Source organism: Centroberyx affinis, unplaced genomic scaffold (genome assembly GCF_046629955.1).
Source record: "Centroberyx affinis isolate AG114_WGS23_722 - 3 ecotype Tasmania unplaced genomic scaffold, CSIRO-AGI_Caff_v1 ptg001029l_1, whole genome shotgun sequence".
Lineage (NCBI taxonomy): Eukaryota > Metazoa > Chordata > Actinopteri > Beryciformes > Berycidae > Centroberyx > Centroberyx affinis.
In genome coordinates, this window is record NW_027279589.1 from 276,487 (window position 1) to 300,474 (window position 23,988).

Genomic DNA, 23,988 nt, shown 5'->3' on the forward strand with positions numbered 1-23,988 from the left:
ACCAAATTATGACATCTGATAACATATGAAATGTTGAAGAATTTTTGCTAGTAAGGAAATGTAGCCCAGAGGCAAAACTTTTTAAAACATTTATTTAATTAATGAATTTATTTGTTTGTTTAGTTGTTTGTGTATTTTTAATCACTACGTTTTTATTTTCAAATATATATGTAAAAAGATGGTTTCTGATATTTTCAAACATACTTCATATAATTTTTTTTTAAAAATCCTTCCCAGTGAGATCTCACACAAAAAAAACTAAAGAAATGCACTCTGAATCTGAAATCAATTTAGCACAACATAATGCACAAAAATATGTGCCTTCAAAAAGTTGTACATTAAAAAAAAACTGCAATTCTTTTCTACATAACAAAATGGCACAGTATATTTTTGCAAGGCACTGTACATTTTGTGTTGAAGCAAGCTCCCATTGTATGTAAAGTCCTGTTGTCCTGTGCCAAGAGCATCAGTATTTAGGCTACTACTACTATTAGATTTCAGAACGTCTCTGCACCAATGGAGGCTTTGCATCTCCTATCAAGCACGTCTGGCGCCATCATGGATGTTTACTGAAGAATTAGCTGTTAGCTGCTAATGTCTAAATATACAACAACCAGGCTAGAAAAAGAGAGGTAGCTGAAAAGCTTGTTGTGGTGTCTCCATTCAGTAATGTTCTAAGTGAAAATGATTAGTGTGATAAGGTCCATTAGTTTGCAAATGTAGGTTACAGTGACCAGTGTTGGGAGTAACGCGTTACTGTTATTCCATTACTTTTGGCGGTAACTAGTAATGTAACTACTTATTTTTCAAATTAAATAACGCAATTACAATTACTGAAATTTAAATGGGCTCGTTACTCGTTACTTTACGTTAAAATAGCGGACAATTTAAGAGGATTATCCAGTTTATGATCATCCGACTTTACGGTGGCGCAAGTGAATCGAAAGACTACCGGTCCGGTAACTTAGCCACACAATGGCCGACAGTTCAGGCGCGAGCTTACTGTCCTGGAAATACGGACATTTTCTTTCCCTCGTTGAGATAAAGGTCTAAGTCTATGTGCAGGTGACTTTATCCACGTAGCAATTCTAATCTGCTGAAGCACCTAGCAAAACAACACGACAAATGTCTGAGAAACAGCATTTAATTTTACACTGCCAAAAGAGTGTACTAATGCTTGATTTGAAGGCCTGTCGAGGCTACAATAAATACGCCTATCAAAACATATCTATTGTGTTTTATTGTTCCAGTACTTACTTTTCATCATAGTGATAACACATACAATGATAGATTAAAATTTGACAGTTGTCTTGTCCCACACTGTGCCACAGCAACATTAAAATAATATAGCTGTGTGCATTAATAAGAGAATTGAAGCAGACATTTAAAAGTAACACAAAAGTTACTTTCCCTAGTAACTTATTACTTTTATTATGCAGTAATTGGTAAAGTAATTCAATTACTTTTTGAGAGAAGTAACTAGTAACTGTAGTTAATTACTAATTTTCAGTAACTTGCCCAACACTGCAGTGACACAGTAAACTGTCTTGTCTGACTCTACTCCAAAACACTCGAGTTGTAGCTTTGGAAGTGTCAGCTCAGTTAACCTGAACAAACTGTTAGCTAGCTAGCTAGCCAGCAGGCTCATTCACTAGATACGTTATAGTGTGCTAATCAGATGTACAGAACAGTGACACTTAGCTGACCAGATACTATGGTTAGCTAGCTAACAAGCTGACATTACCTAAACACTAAATCAACCAGATGTATCAGTGATGAAATGAGTCAAAACCAGCACAGAAATGAACCATGTCTATTCAGTTCTGTGAGAGAAGATACGGCCAAGCTGAACATTTAGAAATACGTAGCAGCCACTGGGGGAGCTCCAATATGGCTGCCAGAAGGTAACATACTTGTACTCTGTTCATCATCTCCTGGTTTCAGTTACTAGTCTCCCTCTGCGGAGGTAAATTTCTTCTCATTTGCCCTGCCGTACCTTGACTCATCTCTTCTACCCCTTCGCCTCCCTCATTCTTGTTTTCTGTCATCTGCCGCCTCTGGTTTACGGGGCCGTAGACATGTAAAAAAAAAAAAAAACCCGTAGACTTTCACCTCCTCCTCTTCGCTTTGTGAGCCACTTCTCTCCATTGTTTTGTCATGAGGAGTAAATATTCAAGTCAAGAGCGTCGCCGGCAGATTTGCATTTGCATGATTTGGAAAAGTGATGGGGTGTGCAGTGAATTCTGAATTTCCCCCCAAAATGAAGTAATCTTCTACTCTGCGTCACACGGTAACAGACTTGAAACAGCTAATATGTCTATAAGTGTTAACTGAAAAATATTCTTTTGACCAGTAATATGAGAATACTGTCTGTCTCACTGCTGATATTGTCCTCAGAATGGAAAATTTGTCAACCTTTTGAGATGTTGATAGCTTAGTTGAAGTAATTAAATCTTAATAAAATAAAATCAAAATTGCTAACAATCTGTTATAAAAGAAAAATATCACATTTGTAGGCATCAATATGTCAACTGTCCTTTAAATCAGTGGTTCTCAACGTGGGGTCCGGGGACCACCAGTGGTCCTTGAGGGGATTCCAGGGGGGTCGCCAGCAAATTGATGAATTGTTAAACTTCACCATTATTTCATTTACAAGTTAACACAATTAGAGAATGTAGAAGAATGGCTGTTTTGATCATAGTTTCACTGTTATCTCTCTACCTACAATACAGATAGTCATGGAATTCTGGACAAAATCATGTACTAACGGTAAAAATATTCTCAGATTTGTGTCCAAGACAAAATCTCATCAAATGGGGGTCCGTGGCTCTAATGTGGACTAATTTAGGGTCCTTGATATGAAAAAGGTTGAGATTCACTGCTTTAAATGACATCTACAAACCTTACACAAATGGATATCATAGATTTTAGTGGTAACTAACAGCTAATAAATTCTTGGTAAGAAGATAAATGTTTTTTAAACAGTAAATAGAAAGTAAGTACAAATAATTTATAAATTGTTTATGGTTTATTAAGTCATATTTCTCCTACAGTCTAAGCTAAAACCCTCCAATGAAGCAAATCATTTAAGTATGGCAGACGATTCAATGACATGAAACACCTAGCATAGTAGAATGTGATCATAAAACGCAATCTACAGTAAGAGGTTCAACAAGGCTGCTGGTAGGCCAGTAAGTCGTCATGTTCCTCTAAAAACTACTGTGAGCAGAGTACATTTATTGGCATTGGAAGAATGCAAATATGTGGAAAACAAGCATTAAAATAGCATGAAATGTAGAAATCGAGGGCGAGCATCTTTGCGAAGGAAAATGAACGATCCACAATCAACAATGATCAATAAATGTCGTCTATTGGCGAAAAGGCACATCTATGGTTTTTTCAGGTGCTCTTCTGCAATTTCTTTCTCTTTTAGAAGATGTGGCACATGTTGATCTTGTGATTCTTCATTGAATTTGTTCATTTTGTTAAGCAGAAGCTCTTAGTCTGCCCCGCTCGAAACACCTCCCGCCTACGGTTACGCTAGGATGTAACTTCAGAGGATATCTGACTCTTTTGCATGCCATGTGATGAGGCACTGCGGTGGTTTTTTCAGCGACCGGCTGCGACCCAAAGGTAGGCAGCGGCAGCTCCACCAGATGACAGAAAACAAAAGTAAGGGAGGATGGTGTGAACGATGAGAAGAGATGAGTAATAGCGTAGAGTAACACAGTTGTGCGATCAAGCAAATCACGGGAAATGCACCTCCACAGAGGGAGGTGGTGCGTCACAGAAAGATTAAAATGATCCCAGAGGAATCCTCCAAAGCTACTGGCTATATTAGCATGTTGCCAAAGCCTCTCCGAGTCCCCACAGTGTATGTTAGGCTGAATAAAGTGTGGTAGGACAGTAGGTTAGCAGCCATGAAGCGGTAAATATTGTGAGCTTGACCCGCTCTTTAACAGCCAAGGTGTCCATCTCTATGAAAGGCTCCATTCACACTGCAGTATTTCATGTTCATTTCCAAATTGCAGCTCCTATCTGATTTTTTTTTGGATGACTCTTCATATCTATTTTAGGATTCAAGTCATGTCTGTTACTAATCTGAACTGACAGATTTGTAAAACAGAAATGCAGAGTAACATCGACAAAAGATGTCACATTGGTCTTTGCACCAGTGGTGGAAAGTAACTAAGTACATTTACTCAAGTACTGTACTTAAGTACAATTTTGAGGTACTTGTACTTTACTTGAGTATTTCCATTTTATGCTACTTTATACTTCTACTCCACTACATTTTAGAGGGAAATATTGTACTTTTTACTCCATTACATTTATTTCACAGCTATAGTTACTAGCTACTTTTCAGATCAATATTTTATATTTAAAACATTTGATCATCTTTATAAAATAACTATAAAATAGCATTGTTATAGATTAGACTACCCAAAAGTATAGCTAAATTGTTAAGATTAGCTTCACGTTGACAACTTTAAAATGCTGCTTACATGTACATGTATGTCAATAAATCAGTATTAATATTCCAATAATTTATGAAAAATATAACTCTAAATGGGGACAGTTTGCATAATGAGTACGTTTACTTTGATACTCTAAGTACATTTTGCTGCCAATACTTATGTACTTTTACTTAAGTAAGATTTTGAATGTAGGACTTTTACTTGTAATGGAGTATCTTTACATTGTTGTATTGCTACTTTTACTTAAGTAAAAGCAGTGGTGGAAGAAGTACTGACTAAACACTTCTGCCAATTGTTTCAACACATTTTGGTTACACTATGTGCCTTTGAGTTTTGACTCAATTGATGCGTCTTCCCAAATACCAATCAAGTCGACTTCTTTGCTTTCTGTCCATTGTTGTGTCTCGTTGTCCTCCATGCTAGGGCGCTAAAATTATGGCAGTTGCCTCCGGTGAATGGCGTAAAATGTACTTCTGACTTGAGTATTCAAATGCAAGGTTTCATTCCTCAGGATCTGATTTTGTACCACGTATCCCTATGTGGTCCAGATGGGAATTGAAAAACGACGACTCCGTGCAGCTTTTCACTGTTTTACACTGATTAGAAAGCATCGGATCTGTGTCACACGTGAGGGAAAAATCTGAATGGGGACACTTAGCTGACCCTGAGCTCTGACCCTTCTTTTACATGAATGTGGCATATAAGACGCACCTAATCATAAAGCTTGCAAAATGACTTGCATGCTAATAAACCTTTATCTTTTATCTGCAATACCGTGCTTCACACAGAGGTTGGAAAAAATTGTGTGAGATGCTGTGGGCTAAGCGTGGGTGCAGTGTCAGTACAGGATAACTGTAGTGTAGGTAGGTCTGATCAGTATCATTGTTTTGGCAATGCTAGAATGTGTAGGGTGTCATGACCCCAACTCAACCTAGTTTAATGGTATAAAGGATAGTTGCGTCAGATTCTATAGCTATGTTTCCATCCAATGGTCAAGTTAGTTTCTTTACAAATTCTTCATCTTGTAACCATTTGTGCTGAAAGTGCCATCTAGACGGGTCTTTTGTCAATTCTATATCCTGAACGACATGGCGCATGATGCGAGACCACAATAGTATCATAGAAGCAGATATGAAATTTGGACCGTAATTCTGAGGAAATTAAAAAAGAATCAATTCGAGAATGTGTCTGGAATACGTTAGAGTAACAAGACTAGGCTTTAGCATGTGGATTCAATTCTCTCCATATATCCAACAACCTTAATTCTTTCATAAAACGATGAATAACTGTTCTACACCTGTTATGTGATTGATCTATTCCTGTGGATCTATCCATACTGGGGTTTAGTGTGCAGTTAAAATCCCCTGCTATTATGTATTGTCCTGCAAATGTTGAGAGAGTAAGGAACAGATCTACAAAAAAATTAGGATCATCTATGTTGGGGCCATTCAAGTTTACTAAATTTAAATTTTCTAATAATAGAGAACCTTGGACTTAAATATCTTCCCATTCTGTCTTTGATTACATTTTTCACCTGAAACGGGACTGTTTTATGAATAAGAGTCATAACTCCTCTGGGCCGGGATGAGTATGATGCTGTGAATACACTACCCTGCCACCTCCTCCTAATCTTTTTATTGTCCTCATCTAAAAGATGAGTTTCTTGTAGGAATACATTTTTGGAGTCTATATCCTTTATTTTATTAATGACTTGTTTAACTTTTCTAAGCTGTTGCAGACCTCTGCGGTTCCAAGAAACAAAATTAAAATTTACTCCTTGAGACATCTCCAACAAAGAACATTAGATTACCTTGCAATATGGAAATAAACTTGTAGAGAAGCATGACAAACCTGGATGTTAGAACCCACATCCAACACACTGAACATGAACAACTCAAGTTAGTTAGTCAAGTTAGTTTCTATGCAAACTTTTGAAAAGTCTCAAAAAATAAAATGTAAAGTAGATGAGTTTCCATCAGCTGGGTTGAAATTAATGAATCAGGTAAAAACACCTTAAGAAAAAAGGAAACAGCCTTTCAAGCTTTCATCTGAAGATAAACAGTAATATTTTAATGCACTAACTAATGATCACACAACCATGATGGAGATTCATACAATGGGCAAAACAACCAAATATACATCACTATTAATTTGACAAAATGTGTTTCCATCGCTACTTATCGTATAATTTCTTTATCGACTAAAAAAAAATATATATATATAAATGCTTCAAGTGAGCTTAACTTTTTTTGCGATTTTGAGGAAATTTCACAGAATTTTCCTATTTCCATTCAGCTTTTCTAATTCAGCACATCATATATTGATATAAAAGCGATAAAAGATACGTTTTTAAAAAAAGAAAAAGATATGGATGTAAAAAAAAAAAAAGAAAAACATGGATGTAAACCCATCATGCATAGACACAGTAAATGCATATAAACAACATAATAAATTCAAAATACATATGCATATTCTGAATACTATCCATGCTGCGAAATGAATGAGCGTCTCTATTTGTAAATGAAGACTCGGAAGATCACCGTTTAGATCAACTTCAGTGTTTAATTATTCACAACCCAAAAACAAAAAAAAAAGAAAGAAAAAAAAGGCTCTTTAACAATCTACAGTCATCATTATCATCATATAATTCATCACCATCAGAAGAACAGATAAATCCATCTTTATGTTATTTCCCTCTGGATAATATTAATGCTAGACTATATTAGAACATCTCCCTTGTGCTTCTTCTAAAACACTGTAATACTACTAATATTACCGTCTTGACTTCCCGTCTCTGCGATAGGGAAAGTCAAGTCCTCAATGGCTTGCAACCAGGGTGAAGTTCAATTCACTCTCAATTCAATATGTAAATAGAAACAGCAATTTGCTAAACGACAGAGTATTCATCCACATTTGTTTGGGATATGACAAGCTCCTCATGCTCAAAAAGTATTTAAATATTTTAATTTGAAGAAAAATCCCCTTGTTGGATTGACTGAGGGGGAATTGAAACCAGCCCTGCTAGCAGCACTGTTGTATGTGTGTGTGTGTGTGTGTGTGTGTGTGTGTGTGTGTGTTTGGGGGACAGAAGGCAAGGTTCCCATAATGAATCGATATGCAGTTAATGCAATAGTAAAGCAAACTATCTCAGCACCGTAACCATTGATCGAGGGCATGAAGGGGCAGCAAAGGGACGTTAACGGATCATTCTGACAATTCTGGTTTTCCTTATGACTCTTTTTTTTCCCCGTCCTCGGCCTTTAAGGTTTCATGCACATATAGTCCTCTGAGTCTGAATCAAGTCCTGATAAATGCTCACTGAAGGGGCAAACAGAAAATACACACCATTTACAGAATTGTAAGGACTAGTTGGAAAAAAAAGGTGGATTCTTGTTAATGAAGAAAACCAATGGAACAAAGATGTTCTTAGTGCAAAGACGCTCCACTTGAACCAAAAGCGGTCTTACTGCGTGTTCGTGGTCAAAGAACAACTCTGTTACTTCAGTGCAGTGCATTTTGCAGTGGATGTATTGTAAATGGAACCATCTTGTGTTTTCTTGTTGGTTCTTGACAGCGTTGCACCTTTAGAATATAGTAGTTTACTTTGGTTTTGAGTTTTCACAGATGGAGATTTTTTTCTGACTTGCACAAGCAGCATTTTTTTTAAGCAAATGTTTGAATGAACCATTAAAGCCGTTATACACAAGCAAAAAATTTGAGGCAAAGTAGATGGCCAAAATTTCCAAGCAATATGTTTTGGTTTCCCCCCCCAAACAATTCGTTATACACACTGATTTTATCCCGTTTACCAATTCCCGTCCAAGCTGAGGGCAATACATTGCATCAAAATGTTGCCCATGTATCACAGCCTTTAATGCTATAACATTTTTGGGAAAACCAGACCAGGCCAGCAGTTTGGAGCATCTGGTGTGTTTTCTCGCTGCTTAAAGTAGTAATCCACAACATTTTCCAATAAACAAAAATATTAGCTACATTTGCTGTTCGTCTGGTAGCTCTTTCCTGGGAAAAAAAAATCCTCCGGTGTTAAATTGGAACTAAACTGGAGAAAGACGTCACAGTACTGGCTGCACCGTTTGACCGACAGGTGATCTCTGGGAAGTGCAGTGCAAAAAGACCGCGGCAATGAGCGCTTAGCACCAAAGATGGAGACAAAGTTTAAAAAAAAAAAAAAAGAGAAGAGGAATTCGAGAATTACCACTTTAACGCAGCCAAACCAGCAAAGGGAACTCAAACTGCAACAACGCTGGCCCGCTTGGATTTCAGGAAGTCACGATAGCAGTTAGGGCAGAGCATGAGCTTGGCATGAGATCACTGATCGGCCACTGGTCTGCATAGAGTTAGCACGTACTGCAGAGACGCTCCACTGCAGGGCTACTGAGTAATACACCAGTTGTTACAGGTAGGTGTCTTAGCAATAATGCACGATTTAACTAGACTCGATTCTAACTCACTTCAACCAATTCAGTAGGTACCAAACGGATTATTACATAGGTCTATTTAAAAAGACAAATAAAAAAATCATAATTAAGAAACAAACAATTCAACATTTAAATTTTGAGCGTCAGATTTTATGACATATAATTGTATTGTGGAATTCACCCCTCATTAAAAAACTGGTGTAAAACTTCCCTTCCCTCCAACCACACAACCCTAATGGCTACAGCACGCACTTCATTTAAATCCTTCCCTTTCGTCTCGCTGCAGTTTTGTAACTGCGATTGAACGACTGAAGATTTGAGCGTTCATTCAAAATTTGTTTTCAGGTTATTTGATTTTGATGCAGAATATATTTTTCTTCAATGAAACAGAAAGGAAGTTACCTCAATCTGAGTTACTTTCCGTGATTCCCTTGTTGGAAAAAAAAAAAAATAATAAAAAATATCGCTGTTAATAGTAGTACAGTATTTTTGAGGCTGTGATCAATTTAGATTCAATTCAATCGTTTCAAGATATAGCATCTTACTGATTAAACGGATACCATGACATTTTGTCACACTTTGTTTTTTTTTGCCACAGTGCAGAGAAAAGTGTTTGGACATTGGCGCTTCAGTTAACTGATAAAACTGCTTGTTAGCTTTATTAGCATTCAATGAGAATTGCCAATGATGCTAGCAAACCATTTTAAAGTAGCTGAGGGTAAAATATACAAAGTGGCAAAGAAATATAACATGATTGATGAAATTCAAAATGTCAAGGTAACCGTTTACAGTGATATTTCACTTTGGTGGGGCACTTTAACAGTCGGCCTCCAACATTAGCTACGCTGGAGATTCCCTGTCAGCAACAACATTCGGGCTCATTTCCCCAGCTCTCAATATCTATAACTGCAAACAGGCAAAATTGCTTCTTGAAAAATATGAACTGGGACACAGAATCAAATAATAGTATCTGACTCCAATTTTCTTTGTAAATGTTGGAAATGTAGGGATGGGACGATATATCGTAATTGAATATATCGGATACAAAAATGTGACAATACGTATCGTGGGGCAGAAAAATGAATGGTGATAATTAGCTCCATTATATTCTGCTGTAGTAATCACAAATGAGACGCTTGACCATCACAATTTCACAAGCTCTCCATCCAAATTATATTATTTGCACTTTGTAATGACATTTTAAATTGTAGTTTAAATTCTTACAAGCCATTACCATTGCTAGAAAGATTTTGTCTCAGAAATAAACATAATTCTGCAGTCTGACTTTGTTGTCACTGAATTTTTATTTATTACATCATATCGTGTATCGAATCGTATCGTGAGAGAAACATATCGTCCCATCCCGATAGAAATGTGATCTTCATACTATGGTTTCAAAATGAAAACAGTGCTGACTACTACAGGACCCCAGAGTGGCCAATTTAGCTGGTTGACCATTTACGAACTTCGCTAGACATACTGTGTGTGCAGAATAAAATGAAAATGTATTACCAAAGTGTAATATCATTTTAAAGAGATGGTATCCTCTACCAAAACATTCAATAATTGAGAATGAATGGTCTTCGATCAATTATCTACACTGCAATTTCAATTGAATTGATTGATTGACACAAACTGATCGCCAACCTTTATATTTTCACTCCTCAACTATACAAGCCGCATGTATTCTCAAAGATAGTGTGAACTTATAGAAATAAAACTATTTTTCATCTGGTAATCATTGTCAAGCATCAGTTCGTGTTCAACGAGCAAACGTGGAGAGAGAGTGAAAGAGTGACGGCGGAAGAGGGGGAGGCAGAGTTTGAGGAAATAAGAGAGGAAGTGATGGGGTTTAGGGGAAAGGTAGAGTCAGAGAGAGGCAGGACAGAGGAGTGTTGGTGGGGAGAAAACGAAGAAAAAGAAGACGCAAAACCAATGCTCAGTTCCGTTTTGATTCAAATCGGTCTTTGAAAAACAGACAGAGACTCCAACGGGTATCATTGTCTCAAGTCAGGATGTTACTATGTGACTACAGCACTCCTATCTCTCTCTCATTCTCCACTGGTCAATCTCCATTTCAAGGTCTTCATCTCTCAATGCATTCTCCAGGCTTAGGTTTCCTCAGAAAATCTACTTGGCAAGGCTGGGAACGCCTCTGCGACAGCATTTAGACTTTTTTTTTTTTATATATGTGAATAGGATTATCTGGTTAAATAATATAAGGACAATGTGACACTACAGCTCTCCCAATGCTTCTGAAATTGTTTTAGGCAAGGGTTCAAAGCGGCAACTCCTCTATGGGTGCGTAGAGGAGTGTTTCCTCTTTTAGTTCGGTTTGTTTGAGCAGCGAGGACGATGCAATTTAAACTCGGGTGGCACCAAATAACCCCATCAAGATGCCTGAAAATACAAATCTCAGTCCTCTAACAAGAGAACTGTTAGGACTCAGAACGGAATCCAAACCATCAACAGGAAACAACCCTAAAACACAAGGGTTTATGGGTATAAGGAGACGGATGTTGACATCTGATAGCTAGCAGTTCCTCATGCTTGGAAAGTCTAGCATAACAAAATGAAGTCTGGACTGATGCTCATATTCAGCTATTTCTTCATGTTTTCTTAACTGGTATGAACAGCAGAGAAGGGAAAATACAAAAAAAAGAGTGCAGAAAAGTCCATCATGCATAGTTTAAGTTACAGGGACTGGAATCAGATTTGTTTTGGCTCGGGATGACAGGTTACCAAAACCCTGTCCAATAAAGGAGCTACTTCTGAGTCCGTGTGACTTTTGTTTACAAGTCCTACTTCGCTTGTCATTGGGCAGTGTGAACCTAACCAAACCAAATACAAAGATGCAACAAAGTACACTTTACCAATATGGTTCAGACCAAAGAAAACAAAGTCTGTGATCGCACCCTAAGAAATAGTAATATTGCACCCGAAGAGTTGTGGCCCACCCTGACTATCGTATTGGTAGAGAAAACAATACTTTAGAATATGGTTTCATTAACTCTAGCCAGGACAAATTCGTGGGTCATGGCATTTCCTCTGGTGGCCACCCACATGGAAAGAGTAGCACTAGGTTTAGACTGACCTGGGTCCCAGAATGAGGAAAGAACATTTATGAAATAATCCTAGAACCCAAGTTTTGGGGTTTTTGATGTCAGTCTATCAAAAGAAATACCTCACAAGAGAATTCTTGTTATATATTCCTATGATTACATATGCATATTATCTGAACTCTTTGTCCTGAATGAGGAGAATCATAAATGACTGTGACCGAGTTTGAACCACTACACCAAATTACTGTCCTTAAATATTTTCTTATAAGGGGAAAGCAAAACCAGTGCACTTTGCTAAAGTCGCAACATGAACCACCTATGTAAAACTGACTTAGGAGCGCACGGTGGAAAGCACATGGAGGCTATGAAACTGTGGAGTCGGGTCATTTCCCCATACTGTTGCTGGGGCAGCTCAGTAGAGCTCTCCAATGGTTTTACTGTGCAATAGCTGTGTTGCGCCAGTGCAAGGGTGACCCATTTACCCCCATGTGAGTCAGTGCTGAATACAGTACAGTAGTGTGTTCACTCTGCTGTACAAAACTGTGGAATTGAACCAAGCTGTGCTGGCCTAGGACTGAAAACTGTTCACACTGCTAGCAACCACACTGCTGTGCTTTTGTCGAACAGCCGATTTGAGCTACGTGACAGCAAACTGTAACGCCAACGCGTGACAGCAATGGACAGGACATATAGCGAGGCTAGCACGGTTGCTGACAAGTGACGTTGCCCAGAAGTTCAGTTGCAGCCAACTTTTTTTCCCCCCTGCACCAACAAAACAAAAGAAATCGAAGCAACCACTGTCATTACTGTCACACTTTTCTTTGGTTGTAGAAAATAAATGGTGACTTACAGGTGGTGTCATTTTTTTTTTTTTTTACCCAGTCTCCATAGTGGATTATGCATTCTAAAATTCACCGGCCACATTTGCCATTTTATTTTTGGAATAGTTATGCGTCTGGCAGAGCAGATAAACCAAGCAGCCACAGCTGAAAATCCACCAGTATTTGTTCGCTGATGACATCCATGAAAACCTTGCATCTCCAAACAGTGAACTTTGCAAGAACTGACAAAAACAGACACATTTTTTTTATCATATTATGAGAGCTACCCATGACTTTTCAAATTTAGAAAATTTGCTCAGGACGTAAAGGAAATTATAAACCTTCAATTAAGGGAAAAAAAATAAATACATGCCAAATGTTGGTATTATGGGGTTTTGTCAAGACAGCAGTGGTATAGGAGACTGACAGTGCCTGTGCTCATGAATAACAATGTGAATCAGACAGATTCTGGCCAGGACAGGTACTGGACAGTGCTGTAGAGTGAAAAGGATATATATATACTTTTTTTTTTTCATTTTTAATCTGACTGACTACTTGTCATAAGGGGGAGTGCACTTGTGTGTTAGGACTTTCTGATTGCCAAATAGCATCACACACACACTAGAGATGGAAGGGAGGGAAGTAGGGAGTGATGGAGAGAGGGAGAGGAGTGAATGTGTGAAGGGACAAATACAGGGAGGAGTGTTTTAACACTCAAACACAACGCAACAACCTGAGACTAGTGTGGGTAGTTGGGACAGCGGTAAGGAGAGAGCGGGAAAGAGGGGTAAAGGAAAGGGGGGTGAGGGAAAGGGCAATGAAGAGAGAGAGAGGGGGGAGAACGATGACAGAGATCAACAGAGACTGATATTGAGAGAGAGAGAGAAATAGTGCAACGAAGAGATAAGTAAAGCAAGAGACCCTCTTGAATCAGACAAAGTGGGAGCGGGGGAGGAAGAAAGGAAGGCGGGTGGGTGGGGCAGAAGGTAAAAAGACGAGTAGGAGGAGGAGGAGGAGGAGGAAGGGGTTCGATGGAGAGTCGAGACGAGGGAACGAGGGAGGAGAGAAAGGGGGCGAGACAGACGAAGAGAAGGGGGGGGGGGGGGATTAAGAAGATTTTCGATAAGAGGAGCAGTAGTGCTTTCAGGAATATGGCTGTGGAACTCCATATCCTGGTCTGTAGATGGGCCTCCCCGTTGGCGACTGGGAGTTGGGGTAGGAGGGCCCGCTCGGATAGCTGTAGCCGCCGTAGGAGTAGGTGGCCGGGTAGGGCGCCGGGCCGCTCTGGGGGTGGCTGGGGGTGTACTGCCCGAACGCGGAGCCCGGGTGCGGGGTGGGGAAGGAGGGCTGGGCCGGGTAAGGGCAGGCGGTCGCGGCCGGCGGCCCGAAGGCGGGCCTGGGGCCGGAGTAGCCCGCCGCCGGGCTGAAGGGGGAGCCGGCGCCGGGGTAAGGAGGGAACTGGGACGGGGGGTTGGCCGGGACGGGCCCTGCTGCGGCGGCGGGGTTGGGAGGGGAGACGGGGTAGGGGGCGTAGGGGAGGCCGGAGGAGCCCCCCGCGGACGAGGAGGCGGGCTGGGAGGCGTTCTGGTAGCCGGCGGACTGACTCGGCGGCTTGGAGCTCGGCTGCGGCTGCTGATGGCTCGCCGGCGGCGTCGGCGTCTGCTGTCTCCATGGCGACGGGGCGGCGGCGGCGGGGTCCTGGCCCGCGCACGCCGACGACGTCATGCCGGAGGCGTCGGCGCCCTCGCTCCGCTGCCGCAGGACCTCCTGGAGTTTCTCTATTCGCACTCGTCTTTTGTGGGCGAGGGAGCGCAGGGAGAGGAAGCGCTCGAGGAAGGAGTCCAGAGGCAGGGAGCCCTCCAGGAACTCATCAGCTAGTGCCTACAGACAGAGAGACACGCAAACCCACAGACTGAGAGACAACACGGATACTTTCTGTCATTATTATAATTAATACAACTACAACTACTGCAACTCCCCTCCTACACCTCCACCACAGTCCAGTCCTACACCCCCATACCTCCAGACAATGGTCCAGTCCTACACCACCATACCTCCAGACAATGGTCCGGTCCTACACCACCATACCTCCAGACCACAGTCCAGTCCTACACCCCCATACCTCCAGACAATGGTCCAGTCCTACACCACCATACCTCGAGACAATGGTCCGGTCCTACACCCCCATACCTCCAGACCACAGTCCAGTTCTACACCTCCATACCTCCGGACCACAGTCCAGTTCTACACCTCCAGACCACGGTCCAGTTCTACACCTCCAGACCACAGTTCAGTTCTACACCTCCATACCTCCGGACCACAGTCCAGTTCTACACCTCCAGACCACGGCCCAGTTCTATACCTCCATACTACGGTCTAGTTCTACACCTCCAGACCACGGTCCAGTTCTACACCTCCAGACCACAGTCCAGTTCTACACCCTCATACCTCCAGACCACGGTCCAGTTCCACACCTCCATACCATGGTCTAGTTCTACACCTCCAGATCACGGTCCAGTTCTACACCTCCAGACCACGGTCCAGTTCGACACCGCCATACCTCCAGACCACAGTCCAGTTCTGCACCTCCATACCTCCAGACCACTGTCCAGTTCGACATCTCCATGCCTCCAGACCACGGTCCAGTTCGACACCTCCATACCTCCAGACCACAGTCCAGTTCTACACCCCCATACCTACAGATCAAGATCCATTCCAATATCCCCATGCCTCCAGACCACGGTCCAGTTCGACACCTCCATACCTCCAGACCACAGTCCAGTTCTACACCCCCATACCTGCAAATCAAAATCCATTCCTACACCCCCATACCTCCAGACATCCATCTTCTGCCATAATCTGGAAACTCATGTCTTCAAGAAGTACTTCAGGTCTCCTCCTCCCCACTCAATCATATCCCCTTACTCTTACTCTGAAAAACTGCTATAAAAATCCCTTCTATCTCCTTCTATCCTTTGCTCTTATGCCATTTCTTTTTCTAGCACTCACTCTTACATGATCGCTCTAGGGTCACAAGAATATTATCTGGGCACTGTTGCTCTGACCTCCTTAGTATTGGTTGCTTGTAATGCTGATGGTATAGGAATTGAAACACATGCTGCAGAGAGCGTCAGCTAGAAGTCTACAATGTAAAATGTAAATACACTAATAAAAATCTGTGCTCAAAACCAAACGGGCCCCATTTTCATTCATACATTGTGACAATAGTTAAAGCACTGATGCCCACACTACAAACACCAACCTCTGCATACATAAGCATACATACCACTGTGTGTGTGTGTGTGTGTTTGGCAAGTACTGACCTCCGACTCTGCCTCTGTTTTGCCGCCCTCTGTCTGTAGCCTGGAGAACAACGCCTCTGGAGACACCTGACCCACCATCCCATCTGCAGAGGAGGTGGACAGAAGACAGAAGAGAGCATCGGTGTGAGCACAAATGAACACCTCCCACTCTTGTCAGAGTCACACCAACTAAACAAGTCCCGTCATCTAGCATTTAGTCTGCAAACTTTATTGTTCTTAAAACAAGTGACAAAAGCAAATCAACTTGTTTCAAGAGTGTTTTGAATCGTGTGTTTTCTTGATACTAGCAGAGGGATCTGCCTTGCTTCCAGATATTGACATGAATTTCTAAAAAAAAAAAAAAAATCCCTAGAACAAGTGAGACTACATAGGAAATAAGTGGAATTATTACCCCATTTGTATGGTTTTTCACTTGTTTTGAGAAAAATAAGCTTGAAAGACTGAAGATGACACTAAATGACTTAGTAAGACGGACTTTTTAGCAGTGCGTACTATATAACAAAAGTGAATAAATATCCATCCTCGATCTATGATAATGATCAGAATTAAATGCCCATCCTTACTTTGAGTCTGAAGTTGAATATGTGTTTTTTATTCATATGATATTATTTATAGATTTTCTCCCTGGTCTGAATTTATTCGTAGGCGCTCATCCAACAAGAATGCCACTTTAACAACTTCTGGAAGTGGAGAACATGATGTTACACACACACACACACACACACACACACACAACACAGGAAAATCTGGTTTGGTACACCTCCAAATAGCTCTGGGTGACTTGTTGAGAAGACAATAATGCCTGTGTGTGTGCTGAGTGGACTGGAGAGTATGGAGACAAAGGAGCATGCAACCCGCTGTCATTGTCTACACCAGGTCCAGGTGACATCATAGCTTGGGACGCTGGCTTGCAATGTTGCATGTGATGTGATGAAGGGTTTGACTCATATCTTCCCATATTCAGTAGCTTTAAATTTGACTATTTCATGCCAAAATAAAATCCCAAATTCTAAAAGTATTCAGTGTTTCCCCCTGAATTTTATTCTTGTCAGGGTGGAAAAGTCTCTGAAACATTTACACCATGAGACACCAAAACTCAACTTTTAAACCTAGGATAACAATAATAATAATAATAATAAACATATTCCTGTAAACTGGTTCCCACAGAGAACCAGTGTGGTATTGATCAGTTCTACAATAAATATGTAATCAATCAAACTGCATCATATCCATTATATCAGAGGTGGACGACTGGCCATTATGTGATTACAGGGATAATTATAATGTTCACTCATGTGTACACACACACACACACACACACACACATACACAGAGCAATGTCATTATTGTCCATCCGCTGCCATTATCATTGCTTTCTACATCCTGTATCTGTCTCTTCCATCTTTCTGTCGCTCATCCTCTCCCCGCTGCGTTTCTCCTCCTCTCCAAACAAACTGAATCATCTTGACCTTCTCTCTCATCCCGTCCCTGTCACTCCTACCACGTTCATCTGTTCATCCATCCATCCATCCTTACAGCGCCGCGTGCATCGGTGTTGTCACGACGCCACAACTTCCACTTCGACGCCGATCCTAGATTTTGTGTCTACAAACCGGAGACGGCAACGATACCAGAGACCAACTGTCACCGTATGGAAAGAGAGCACACGTTCTATTTGAATTGCATAAATTTGTCATATAGTTAACAATTAATTACATTCATTTTCAAATCGTGCGTAAATGCTGAACTGTGTCACATGTTAAATTTATTGATCCGACAAATTCATGCTTTTAAAATTCAACGGTTCAATATGAGCATGACAAATTCAAATATGTGCAATTCAAATACAATCTCTGCTGGTACTAATCTCTTTCCATACAACTGGTTGCTAAGTTCTTTGAGTAGTTTGTTCTTCCCTCCACTTAACACTACGGTTTTACTGGGCGACACTAGTATTTCTATGCAAATGACGATGTTTTCAATTAGGAACGCGGAATGGAAACAGCAAAATACAATACAATTTCCCCAGTCTCACAAAAACGATTTTAAACCCAATTGAGTCTTTGTTTTGGTCTTCGGGTGAAAGCGTGAAATACGGCCGGCATTGGCTGACACTGAAGAATAACATCAATTTCCCTAACACTGATCAATCAGCATGTAGGACTCTTTCCATTTTTCTGACCTTCAAGAAGTCTCTTTATTTTCTTTGTGATGGACACTAGAGCTGCAACGATTAATCGATTAGTTGTCAACTATGAAATTAATCCCCAACTATTTTGATAATCAATGAATGAATGAATTTTTTAAGAAAAATAAGTCAAAACTCTCTGATTCCAGCTTCTTAAATGTGAATATCTTCTGGTTTCTTTCCTCCTCTATGACAGTAAACTGAATATCTTTGGGTTGTGGACAAAACAAGACATTTGAGGACGTCATCTTGGGCTTTGGGAAACACTGATCCACATTTTTCACCATTTTCTGACATTTTATAGACCAAACAACTAATCGATTAATCGAGAAAATAATCGACAGATTAATTGACAATGAAAATAATCGTTGGTCGTATTTTATTGTTTGCAACTTTTAAAAGTTTGCTCAAAATTTGCTTGACAGTCGCATAGAAAGATAGCTTATGTAGGAGTGTCTGGTTGGAAATCTCCCCACCCCTCCATCCCTCACTCCATTTGTTCATCCACCCCATCGTTTTTTACCCTCCCTCCCTCCTACCTCTCAGGGCACAGTGTTGTCTGTAGGCATCTCTGACGCTCTCTAGTTGGGAGTATCTCTCCACCAGGGTCTCCTTCTGTCTCTCCAGGCGAGGTTTCATGTCCAGGTTTTGCTCGGCCAGGCTGCGATTCGACGCCAACGCCATCTCTCTCTCCAGCTGGATGTTCTGGATCTTGGGAGAGGGCGGGAGAGGCGTTTTTACATTTGAATACAATACAGTAGAAGAAGCTTCCTAATAATTCCTAGATCTCCAAAAATGACAAGCAACCAAAAATAAGGAGTGTGGCGATGGAACGATCATGTTAAAACTGAGTGCAGAGAGACAGCAGGGATTTGTATTTTCTGTAGAACAATTAGAGAGAGTTATAATTCCGTGGGGAGAGGACGATGGTGAGGTGCTTCTTGAAATCGATAAATATTATAGAAAACAAGAAATAATGCATGGATCATGGAGAAAGGCCGGATGTGACAGGGAACACAAAGAAGCACGAACAGAGCAGGGACCACACAGTGATATCCCGTTAGAAATTAACGTGAGAAAACCTGGAATCCCAGTTAAAACAAATAAATAAATTTAAAAAAAACTTAAAATCACATCCCTTGGAGATGAAGATAGAGGTGGATGATGAAGAGGAGGATGGAGAAAGGATAGATAGATAGATAGATAGATAGATAGATAGATAGATAGATAGAATCATTAGATCTAGGAATTAAGAGACAAGGAAAGAAAGCGAGAGGGAGTTTGTCCCTTACTTGAATATTCAGCAGTTAGATATCGATTGTATTCTATAACAAGGCATTTACAGGTTTTAGAAAGCCAAATGTAAGACTTTTTAAGACCTTTTTTTTAAACGCTACCTTGAATTGAATGTAAGACCAATTTAACAGCCACAATAACCAAGCAGAAACCTGTCCAAATGCAGCCTATTTCAGGCTAATGAAACTTCTGAAACTAACTGGGTATAATAAGAAACAGACACTTGGAACTGAATGGTTTAGGGACACGATGCCCGACTGTGTTTAGTAAAGCAGATGCCATGTAACCAAGACCTGGGGCCGGATTCACAAAACCCTCTTAAGAAAAAAAAATCTTCTCAAGCGCCCTTTTTTGTCTTAACTTTAGTCTTAAGAAAAAAAGCTATTCTCAAAAACAGTTCTTATATATTTTCTTAACTTTCTTCTTATGTTTCTTCCTACGAAAAAAATGGTATTCTTGAAATGAAAGTTCTCAAATTTGTTCTTGATTTTTTTTCTTAACTTTAAGACGGCCCTTCACCTGTCTTAAAACTCCTACAGTGAAAAGGTAAGCCTCTAATATCATATATTTAAACACATTTTAGACAAGTAGGTTATAATTCAAAGTCTTCATAGGTTCCCCTACACCTAACATTAAGATTTATTTTTTTTTACCCAATTGTTTTGTAGATGGAAGCACTTTGGGTTGCCTCCTAGCCTTGTCTCCTAGCCTCCTAGCCTTGTCTCCTAGCCTCCTAGCCTCAATGGCAGTAAGCCTAAAGTGTATTAACCAGAATTAATTCAGGCCCTATTTTGAGAAGTTCTTAAGTAGGAAAATGAAAGACATTCGTAAGAAATGAGACTGTTCCTAAGAAAATATTGAGGAATTGCACTTCTTTTGCCTTCTTAAGAACTTCCTACATTTTCCTCTTATGTCATTTCTTAAGATCTATCATAAGAACACACTGGTGAATCCGGCCCCTGTTTGGTCGTATTGTATTCTGTAGCAGACAGGCATGTGCTTCAAAGTCACTGTGACCAACTGGAAGTGCAAGTAAGGGAATACAACACCGGACAATAAAACCTGCACCACTGCGGGTCCCGTTCACGTCTTTTGTCATTTGCCTTAAGTATAATAATAACTGTATTTAAGACAGAATCATTTCAGACTTTACGGACCTTTTCAGGACGCGCAGATATGTGTGTGTGATATACTGTATGTGTCACACAGGTCACACATGGAGCACACACACACACACACAGAGAGAGAGAGAGAGTGATTTTTAGAGCTGTGGGTCTGAAATTCCAATAACAGAAAAATCGAGTTCACTCACTTGGGCCAAATTGTCTCGCTGGCTAAAACAATTTCCTTTAGCTTTATTTTCTTAAGCTTTAGGTAATAGTAAGACATTTTGAATATACTGTGCTAGAAAATCGTATACTAGGTCCCCGAGAGCTACACTGCTTTCTTGGATCATGCCCGAATAATTTGCAGTTGTACCTTGATTGCAACACCACATAATGTACTGCGTTCTTTCCCTGTCATAGAAAAAGACTCTTCCACAGCCTACAGTAGCCACCTAGTCAACAATGAGGTTACAGATGAGCTCTATGTAAATGTAGTGTTTGCTTACAGCATCATGTGAGAGGATGCTTTACAAAACAAAATCGAGCCCGCATGCCGAGTTAAAGAATAACACAGGCTACAGTATAAAGGGCTTCTATACCTCAGACAGGCGCCCTATTCCAAACTTAAATTCAAATGTTCAATTTTTAAGCAATTAACGCTTTACTCGATGCATTACAAGCAGATTATAATTCAAATTTTTACAAAATAATTGGACAAACAGGAGAAAATGACATTCAATTTAAAGCTATGTTAAGCACACAGCTGCCCAATGAAGTATTCAACCCTCTAATAGTTTGCATATTGTGTGTATTATATCATGCACTCACAATGTGTTTCTAATGTGCTTGTGCTGCTTCATAATGTCTTCAAGTAAAGCGTTACCAACTGTGGTATTCCTCGTAAGTCTAGCTAATTTTAGACTGTTTTTAATAAACCCTTTTACTGGGGGGAACCATATTTTATAAATTAATTTTCTCACGTTGTCAGCTAGGTCTCAGCCAAGCACCTTTAACCTTGTTTTAAGCTACAGGCCTGCCATAATTTACACCTGGGAAGGCAGTATCCTCACAATGGCCTAGCAGCCGATCCACAATGCTAAAGCTGAGAGAGACTCCTGGGGTGTGGTGACTTCTTTTTAGCAGGCGGTTTGACTGAGAAGCCATTCTTCTCTTACAGTAAAGGGCCATGGGGAGTAGTTGAGGGGAGAGGACGGGTTTTACACACACACACACTTAAACACATGGAAGCTGCCCAGTACAATCAGAGTTCTGTACTGTTGGCCACTGTGTGTTGCTTCAGGGCACCTCAATGGTTGTTGAGTTAGAGGGAGAGCATTACTCATTCACTCCCCCTCCACCCAGATATTTCCTGTCAGTTTGGGGATTCAAATCAGCGCCAGCACCCTTCAGGTCACTAGCTGGCTTCTCTAACCATTAGGATATTGCTGCAAACTGACAGTTTGGCCGGTTCCATGTGATGTCGTTTCACCTAGACTGAGAGGCTCAAACAAATCTTTGTATGAATTTTTTCAGAGTTCTCAAATCCCGAACTTCTCACAAAGCCATTCCACTGGGGGTCATTAACACCAAAAGCCTCTCTAAAAGCCAGGGAACGATGTGAAACGGAAAGCATTGGCCTGCTCAGGGGGGGCAGAAAATGGAAACTCATGCATAGACTTTACCTCATCAGATTCCAGAGCCATGGACTCCACCCTCTCTGTGTTGTCCAGGAGCTCCTGCAGCTCTGATTGGCTCAGGTCCTGGAGCTTCTCCATTTGATTTGCCAGGATGGCTGCCCATCACGGAGGAACCAGGAAATGAAAGTTAAAAACAATGTTCGGAGAGGGAAAGTGGATTGACTACCTTGGGAGGCCTAAACCTACCCACTGTATTAAAATGTCACCGGACCTTGAGTAGATAATTATTAGTCATTAACTTATCAGGCCATTGTTGACAACACAGTACAGCAACTAAGCCATGACAACTATGTTCCCCTACATGGTTATTTTTTAAAGGAAATAGCTAGTTCCTTTAAAAAATAACAACAATCTAGGGACCATACTACAAAAATGTGGGTCTATTTCATTACTAACTAGGCGTGAGAATAGTAAATACAGAACTGAATAGCTAATAGCTAGCTAGCATCTTGAATGCATACTGTTCGTCAGTGATCATTGTAAGTAGCGTTAGGCCACAAAACAGAACAAGTTGTCACGCCAAATTCTAATAACAGTGAAGCAAGAAAACAGGTGGAAGTCCGCTGGTACTTACACGATGCTAGCAAACCAAATTCAGCCTGACACTGACTAGTGGTGGCATCCAACACCACCTATTTATTTCCAGTGACAGCTGACGTGACACGTCCACAGGAGCCCTGACCTGCCCCGATGTAATCCGGTTGAATGAAAATTAGCTGGCAAGCCGTTCTCGACGTACTTTGACCGGCAAGCTAGCTAGCTAGTCGGCTGACTTGTGTCACACCTGGTAGTTCCGTGTTGTGTCGATGTGATGACAACAACAGTCGGTATGATCGCAATGTCAGGCACTTAGCTGCCGTCAACTTCGAGGGAAGCCCAGCGATTTGGCGAGCAAAAACGGAGCACAAAACGACGCCACTCGGTCCTGACGGTCGTTGTCAGACGTAGCAGTGCTCCGAAAATGCTTACTTTGATATGCAGGCGATTGTAGCCTACAGAATATGTTCAAAAAATGCAAATTTTTCGCTAAAAATAGGAAAGTTTCCCTTCACACTGGCAGGAACCGCCGCCATTTTAGGAACGAGCCACATTCCTTGAGTTGCGAGGGGTGTTCGGGCAAAACTAAAATATTTCATATGGCATCGTACACTGTAATGAACCTCTACCTTGTCGTTATAAGCGTTTTGAATGCTCACTCTAATTAGAATTCGCTGATATATTTAACAGGAATTCATATTGTGGGTATGCTTTTCCCGCAGTGTCCCCTATTTTGACGGGTAGTGGTGGGGTCCTGCGCTCAGCTGATATAAGGGAAACCCCTACGTGACGGTAATGTTCCATCTACTGCTGCCAGTCTGCTTCCAACACTTGTGTCAATGGCAAATGTCTGTCATTCGAGTCTGGTGGAATAGCTGGAAATCAGTGTTTTCCTCACAAATTGGAACCCCATACTGAAAAACCGGAGATTAAAAACGTGTTTTTGTATAGAGACAAAGCAAGCTTCTCTTGGAAATAGAAAACCCATTGCACATATACAGCAGACATCCCACAGTCATGTCTATATTTGATTATGAAGGA

At 40.8% G+C, this 23,988-nt stretch overlaps 1 protein-coding gene across 1 annotated transcript; it reads right to left on the reverse strand.

The window, feature by feature from the left end:
- Nucleotides 1-13,924: 13,924 nt before the first annotated feature.
- vps37c (VPS37C subunit of ESCRT-I) lies at nucleotides 13,925-23,450 on the reverse strand. The gene is made up of 5 exons (XM_071522821.1): nucleotides 22,985-23,450; nucleotides 22,396-22,505; nucleotides 18,851-19,022; nucleotides 16,124-16,206; nucleotides 13,925-14,681 (listed from the first exon to the last, which is right to left on the reverse strand). Exons 2-5 carry the CDS (start codon nucleotides 22,486-22,488, stop codon nucleotides 13,944-13,946), a joined length of 1,086 nt encoding a protein of 361 aa, XP_071378922.1. The 5' UTR covers nucleotides 22,489-22,505; nucleotides 22,985-23,450; the 3' UTR covers nucleotides 13,925-13,943.
- Nucleotides 23,451-23,988: the final 538 nt, after the last annotated feature.